Here is a 7754-nt window from a genome sequence, read left to right as displayed (position 1 = left end):
GGGAAAGAGAAGTGAGAGTGCCTACCACAGCCCTGCTAGGCCTGCTATGCAAACCAATACCCTTGGGGACATGGTAGAGTGAGATTTAGTGGGCAGAGAACAAGGGAGGTTTCAGAAATGCTGCTGAGAGGCTGGGCAGTGTCTTGTCCCCCTACCCCAGCACTTCCCACAGGCATCTTTAGCTGAGGATGAAGTCCTCCAAAGCTATTGCTAGACACCATCCCATCCACACTAATTAATATTTGCTCCTTTATGCCTATCCAATCTGCAGGACCAGTCCCCATGCAGTGCTTGCAGCATATGTTTATGCCTGTTTCCAGGATCTGGATGTGGAAGCGGGAGAGGCCACTTAGGGACAGACCACATTCTGCTGCCCAGCACTGTGGGAGTTTACCCTAGCCCAAAGGGGAGGTGGGGGGAGCTGACATGCTCAGCTAGCTTAATGGATAAGTGGTTGTGTCCCCCCGTCCCCACCCCACAGACACAGACTCCCTTTGAAATCTAGGAGGGGGTGAGAGGAGAAGAGCCCCCAGCTGTTAACTTGCACTAATATACTCAAATCTGACAGATGAACAGCTCAGCTCTGTACTTAGTGAAAGGTTCCCTGTGGGCTGCTGGGATTTATCAGGGTTGCTGGAGGTCCCCAGGCTTAGTAAGGATTAGACTAGAACTCACCTAGCAGCCTAGCTCTTTGTTCAGGGCAGCGGGGAGGGGTTTGTCTCCCTTGTCTGTATTTGGCTTCTTTGGGGAAACCCAGAAGATAATTCAGTAACTCAATGAGTTTCTGTCGAATTCAACAGCCTTCCCCCTACCCTTTGCCCCTGCCCCTCTGCTTTTCTTCTTTCAGATCCGAAAGAGGAGCAAAGCGTGTCGGGGGGGCCTGTGGGAGAATGATGAACTGGTGTCCATCAATGGGAAGCCCTGCACTGGCCTCTCCCATGCCAGCGCCATGCAGATCATTGACTCCTCCAATGGCACCTTGCATATCTGCGTGAAAAGGTAACAGCCATGTTCTTGGGCTTGGGGCAGGGACAGGGGCAGGGAACCACACACTGCAGCACAGATCTATTCTGCTCAGCACCTGTCATGTCTCTTCTTTCACATAACACAAGGCAGGGGGCCAGGCTAGTGTGCCCCAGTGCTCTGGGGCATGGCAGGATGGTAGGAAATCAAGATTAGTGGAGGGCTTCCATGCAACAGCTGTGCAGGCACCTAGGACTTCCGTGCTATCTACATGCTGCATCTTCCCTAGGACCTAGGACTTCCCTGCTATCTTCCCTGAATCTACATGCTGCATCCCAGTCACACAGCACAGCAACAGCAGGAAATAAACCTAGCTCCTACCTCTTGAGCCAAAAAAAGATTTCTCTAAGTTTCTAAGGGACTTCAAGTCATAAATGAGCCATTATGCCTCCGTCCCATAGTGTGCAGTGTTTCATTACAGTGATTAATGACCTCAAGGACACTGCTCCACTTGGGATAAGGCAAGTGTTGTGTACAACTGGGATAGTTACAGTAAAGGAAAGAGTAAAGTAGTGATGATCCTGGGGGTGTTATTTATAGCATGTCACAATACTGAACAGAACTATCAAGAACTAATAGGTGTATGCCCAGGTATGTCCCTCTGTCCAGCATAATTTCTTGGTGACTGAGGCCCTGACCTAGCAAAGAACTGAAGCACAGGCCTAACTTAAAGCACATGAGTAGCTCCTGTGCAACAAAAGTTAAACTAGGGTGTTTATACACGTGCTGGGGGGGAGGGGGGACTTTAATTAAAGCGACTCTGAGAGCCACTCTAATTAAAGCGCCCAGAGCATCTCATGTATCAGTGTCCCCATGCTGCACAATGGCGGCGGGGGCACTTCATCTAAAGCTCATCACTGGAGCCTGCTGGAGTGCAGTAATTACCATGCTCCAGCAGAATTAATTAATTGAGTCTGCTCCAACCTGCTGTAATTACAATACATCAGAGAAGCTTCCTGCTCATGTCTAGGTACCCCTAGGCTAGTGCCCTAGGGTTGATTTGGTCAACCCAGGCACAGGAGTAAAGCGTGTTGTGGGAGATGGCGAAGTCTTGTTAGGCCCCATCTAATGTATTTTCCTGCAACTGCAGAATTGTCTCCTGCCATGCACCAGCCTGCACAAGGCACTGGGAAATGTCCCAGGCAATGGGGTTTCTGCAGTGTTGAAGTGAGAGAATATTTGGTCCCTGGACAAGGGTGAGAATGAGCTACTAATCCCCTGTGAAGTGGGACCTAAAGAGGTGGTGCTTAGAGAGAAAAAAAGGGGAAAATGAAGTTGACCTCATCCAACATTACTAAGTGAATCTACATCTGGTCATAGTGAGCCAGTGCTTGCAGCAATTGTGGTGCACTCACTCAAGGCTTTGGGCTCCTGGCAGCGATTCAGAGTGATAACAGAGGCCTGCAAAAGGCATTTAGAATAGTACTGATCCCCCTCTAGGCCTTATCTCACTACACCAGCCTGCATTCCACTGAGCCAAAATCAACACCCTTATAATTAGCTAAGTGGCACTGGCAGGTTCCTCTCAGGGTATGTGGATCAGCTGGCTGGGAGCAGCATTAGATGGCTTTGGGATAGCATAACCATCTGGCCATGTCCCATGCAACAGAGGGACTCACCAAATGCTGCTGCTTGTTATAGCTCTAGTCCCTGAGGCATATTTATAGTCTTGCATGGTGCAGCATTCATTTCCTATGCAACGAATGCAGAGTGTACGTGTGTTGGTGGGGAGCGTGAGGAAAGAGAGTGATTGGGTAGGAAGAGGGGTATTACCCTCCACACAGTAACACTTTGTACTTCTCTGGTCTAACAGTTAAAGAAAAAGTCTTGGAGGCAGGACTCATGTGTCACTCTGCCTCTAACAGCAAGCCATAAAAATAAATGTTCCTTTAAGAAATAAGGAGTGGAAGGAAGGAAGGAATTAATGCAACTGTTAGCCCTTTAGTTTTAGGATAGAGGGACTTGAGAGCAGGAGGGGAGAGGAGATTTGTGTAGCCAGAAGCAGGAAGAGAAGTGGTTCACACAACCACAAATTGGACAGGAGGAAATTCAAATGACTGCAAGGGATGGGGACTCTCTCTTAAGATCCATGCAACAAAAATGTTTGAGAACCTCCAAACCTGAAGCTTCCCAACAAAGCAAGCTCTTCCTCCACCTGAACCCTTTCAGTTTCCATCTCACAATCTCTCTTTCATGATATGCACCCACAGTTTAATTAGAGAATCGGAAAGAACCCCCAAGGCCCTGTGCCTAATGCATTAGCTAGGTGGTACTACATGCATTTTGTGGTGCTATAAGAGCCTGGCTGTTGACTACAAGTTCCTGGGAGGAAACAGGCTCTTCAGCTGACTGGCACTATTGCTTTAAATTGCAGTACATCATCATAATACTTGGTGCTCCGTCTCCTTCCCTATCCGCTGGAGATGATGGAGCACTGCCACAGCCTCCATGCCCATCTGCCATCAATGTTAACACCTTTCATATCATCATTAGGGCAGTGAGGGTACACCTTTCAGTAGGAGCCAATGATTATTGAGCCCAAATCCCATTTTTATTCAGGCACTTAGAATTGTTTATGAGATTCACCTGAAGGCCCTAAGTCATTGTGGAAACAGGATTTTGACTTTTAAGACACTTCGGTACTAATAACAATTCTTTCTTATAGCAACATTGTTACCTAAAGTATTCAGTTAATTCAAGCATCAATTTATATTTCTTAAACCATGCCATGTAGAAGAGATGCCCCTGCACCCAGCATTTGCAGTGTGGGTACAGGCTGAGGAAGGGTCACCACCTGCATTGCCGGTATTGCAGTGGTCATGCCTCTGACTAGATAGCAGCTATCAGAGCTTGATTTTTCAAGCTCTTCTTTTTTTTGGAATATGAAACTCAGTCTTTTTTAATCACCTTTCCCCAGAATAAGGGCTGAGTCTCCAAAGCCCAGCTCAGTGCATACTTGGCTCTAATCAGAGTTTAGACACATCAGGTTTTAGATAATAAGAACTGCAGGATTTGTCCCCAGTGAGAACCCCTGGGCCATGTCAGAAAATCTTTCCTCAGCCTTTCACTCTCAAAACTTCCACTAAGATTTTGCCTGGCTAGATACTTCAGGAATGGCTCTTGGCATACAGAGACAAAAGTCAAAGACCATGACTCTTTCCAAGCCTAAATTGTGCTGGAAAGTGGAGGAGGAAGAGCACTGCCCCAAAAATGCAGCCTCAAGACAAACTGCCTTTGGAAATCATGATAACCCTCAAGGTCTAGGGCAGGGGAGAGAAACCTGCCACCTGCTATTCCTGTAGAGCAGACATAGCTGATCCAGCACATCCAAGCTAGGCATCAGAATGATGGACCATGACCTGTACTGTCTCTACCCTAGGACACAAATCTAGCTAACCCTCTAGTATCAGAGAGAAAGGCAAATATCACTCCTGACTGGGGCCTACACACACCCATGCAGAAGGTGCCAATGCCCTTGACCCACTGTACCTGTATTAAAGTCACTTGCTTATAGGTCTCCCAGAGGAAGGAGTCATCTCTCCTTTCTGACAAGCAGAGTTGTATCCACAGGGTCTGGGCCAGTTTCTCCACGGCACTGTATCTCTGGTTGCCATATACACTCATGAGAATTGATGGAAAGCACCATAGTTCCAGTGCCTGATTTGGGGTTCCAGCATAAGTCAAAGCAGTTTCAAAGCAGCCCTACAATGTCCACTTGCTAACAGCTCTCAGGGACCATTCCAGCTAGGAAAAGCAGGAGCATAATACCCTGTCTCCTGCAGGGTAGTCTGGCAGGGAGAGATTTGCTTTACAGGCTGTTTGCCAGATAGGGATTCCACCTAGACCAGAAGAAAAGACTGGGAAGTTTGTAAGTGGCTTTGGGGCTTGTTTGTATCATTGGATAATCTGATTCTGTAGTGTTTTAAACTCATTTTGCACAGGGATTAAGGATTGGACAGGGGAGAGTGGCTATAGTATCTTACTGTGGCCCTGGAGGCATGGGCTGAATCTTGCTCTAGACTTGTGCTGGAGGTTGCCTCCAGTTGACCCAGTTCTAAATTAAGGCTGGGGGTACAAAGTCAGCCAGATGTGAGACTGGTCACATTGCTCCCTTGTGTACTGATGGCTGTAGACACTAGGGTACCGTGACCATGTGGGCCTGATGAGTTTCAGGGCTTAAGCAGCCCTTTGACTTAAGGACTGGAGAAAAGGGCCAGAATGGTGAAGCTTAGGTCACCTATCCCTCCCCTGGGCTGTGGGCATCCTTTCACACCCTGGGAACTTTCTGCCAAGCTCTCACATCAACCGAACTTCACCAGTGCACTCCTTTTTCTCTCCATAGGGCAACTGGTGGAGACCAGACTGCTACACGACTCCTGCGCTCCCCTTCCCCTGGAAAGCCACGGGTGCTCTCCCCTACCTCCCCAGTCAGCCCCACGCCCCAGCTGCTCAGCCCAGAGCCAGCAGGTGCCCCAACCACCACACCACCTGAGCAGCAGCGGATGAGGCTACAGCAGCTGGAGAGCATGACTTCGCCCCCAGACAGCGAGGCATACTATGGCGAGACAGATAGTGATGCTGACAACATTGCTCAGGAGAAACAACGGCGGGCCCGAAAAAAGAGCCCTCGCTCCCCACCAGGGGGCTCCAACAACAAGGTGGATGCACCACAGGATGAGGTTTCCCTCTCTGAGCAGAGCGGTTATGACAGCACCCCTGAGGCTGCGGTGCAGGCGGGTGAAGGAACTGAGAATGTGAGTGGGGTGGCCAAGAGAGAGATTGTGTACCAGCCTGGCAGCCGCACGGAGACCCCCTTCTCGGAGAGCGAGGTGCTGCTGCAGCTGCCTATACCAGAGGGAAGGGAAGCATGCTCCGAGGCCATGCTCCTGCCCCATGCCACCAAGACCATCCGAGCTGAGCGCCATCTCATCCCCATGGTGGGGCCAGTGGAACACCCAGTAGATGAAGATCTAACCACCACCTATGTTGAGAAAGCCAAACAAGCCAGTAAGTGCCCCTGGACAAACCTCCCTTGCTTCCCACTCATCCTAACTCCCCATTTGATCAGAACACCCTGTTTAAAGTCTCACCACTGATATTACTCAGCAAACTGTCGGATTCAATTTATCTAGCTTGGAAAGATGCTGGGCCAGGCCAGCTAGGCAGGGATTGGACTGTGTAGGTCAGGAGGGCCAAGGCTTTCTCCCTGTGGACTCTTGTTTGCTCCATCACAAGTTATGGAAGGAGCTCAGGAGTCTAGAACTGAAGCATAAAAACTGGCCCAGCTGCTCCTGCAGCCCAATGATATCTGCTGGCTACAAGAGAGATATCACTGCTTATTAGAATGGCTTGGGTTGAAAGAGCCCCATTCATTTTCTAAGCTTTCTGTGTCCAAGCCAAGGGGCTCCAGTGCAGCTCAACTTTTTCTACCACATAGTTCCTGAGAAGTGAGCAGGGAGATTATCTACACAATAGGACCACCCTAAATATTATTATTAGTGGCATATTTCTTATTGGCACCGTTCCTTCTACTTTGTTAAGTTCAGAAGAAACTTGCCTGCTTTTCCCCCCGCATTTGGAGAGTGATTTCTATGCAGCTTTCTTTATATCAGGAGGAATGTGCCTATGTACATGGAAGGAGCTGGTCAGCTCCAGTAGAAGAGCTTGTTTCTCTTACCTGGCCAGCCCAGGGCTGCCAATAAGAAGATACAGGAACTGGAGGAGAGTAAATCTAAGTAAGCTGTTAGTGCCTGTGAGGGGAACCTCATCCCTAGAGAACAGGGATGAAGCACCAGAAGAACACCAGAGAAAACAACCCTTCGTGGGTACCTGGGAGGTACTGTAGAAGGGACCCAATGGGAGTTTTGTATCCTGAACTTCTGTGGCTCTAGGATGCCTTGTCCTTTCTGCTTTTGCTTCCCTGGCATCACACAGTAAATCTCACAGCTGCTCAGGTTCGTGGAAGTCATGGCCAGAACACATCTTAGCTGTGATCATGTCTGAGCCCCATGCTGGCTCTCCCATCCTCCAGTGCTGTTTCTGAACTTTAACATAGGCAGTGCCTCTGTGATCTCACTGGTAGCTGCTTCACCAATTACTCTCTCCAAGAGGATGTGTCTCTGAATAGGAAACCCAACCCAGTTGTTAGTTAAGGCTTATTTAAGGCCATTGCATCTGCATTTCATTGTGTTTCTCCCTCCCCTTCCTTCTATCCTTTCCTCATAAATTTTCAGAGAGATGTTACAGGCCAGGAAAAATCTAGTACCTGACTCCCTGTCCCCTTTTCTGACCACGAGACATGCTCCTTCCAAAGCTAACAGGAGCTGCAAGGAAATGGCTTTAGCTTGTGCTTTTCTCCCTTCCCAGGCATGAACCTCCCTGGATCTCCATGGTCCCTGGGAAATTTTGGGAAATGCTTCCAAATCAAATTTCATTCCTCCCAGCAGGGCACTGAGCCACTGTTCCCACCCTGTGCCACACTGCAGATACAGTTCAGCTCTTTGCCCTCAGACCCAGTTTGGCAGTGCTATTAGCCTGGTTGCTGGGTCTGTTTGCTCCACAGCCTGCTGAGAACTCACTGCCCCTCAGACAGCAGCAAAACCAACACTTGCAGCCTCCCTGTAGTTGGAGCTATTTTTTCCCCTTCGAGTAAGGTACAAGCATGAGGTGAATGGCGAGGAAGGCACATTCAGCTGCTCTTTGTCACCTGATAAGTCTGGGCACTGAGCGAG

At 49.0% G+C, this 7754-nt stretch overlaps 1 protein-coding gene across 1 annotated transcript in view; it reads left to right on the top strand.

Annotated features, from left to right (window-relative positions):
• The window catches only part of SYNPO2L (synaptopodin 2 like), a 49420-nt gene that overhangs the window by 24405 nt on the left and 17261 nt on the right, over positions 1-7754 (top strand). Inside the window, exons 2-3 of the mRNA XM_006016262.2 lie at positions 848-999; positions 5366-6030. Of these exons, the coding sequence (XP_006016324.1) occupies positions 848-999; positions 5366-6030 (817 nt within the window). The remainder of the gene's footprint in view (positions 1-847; positions 1000-5365; positions 6031-7754) is intronic.

Source organism: Alligator sinensis, unplaced genomic scaffold, assembly GCF_000455745.1.
Source record: "Alligator sinensis unplaced genomic scaffold, ASM45574v1 scaffold109_1, whole genome shotgun sequence".
Lineage (NCBI taxonomy): Eukaryota > Metazoa > Chordata > Crocodylia > Alligatoridae > Alligator > Alligator sinensis.
This window is presented reverse-complemented; position numbering and strand designations above follow the sequence as displayed.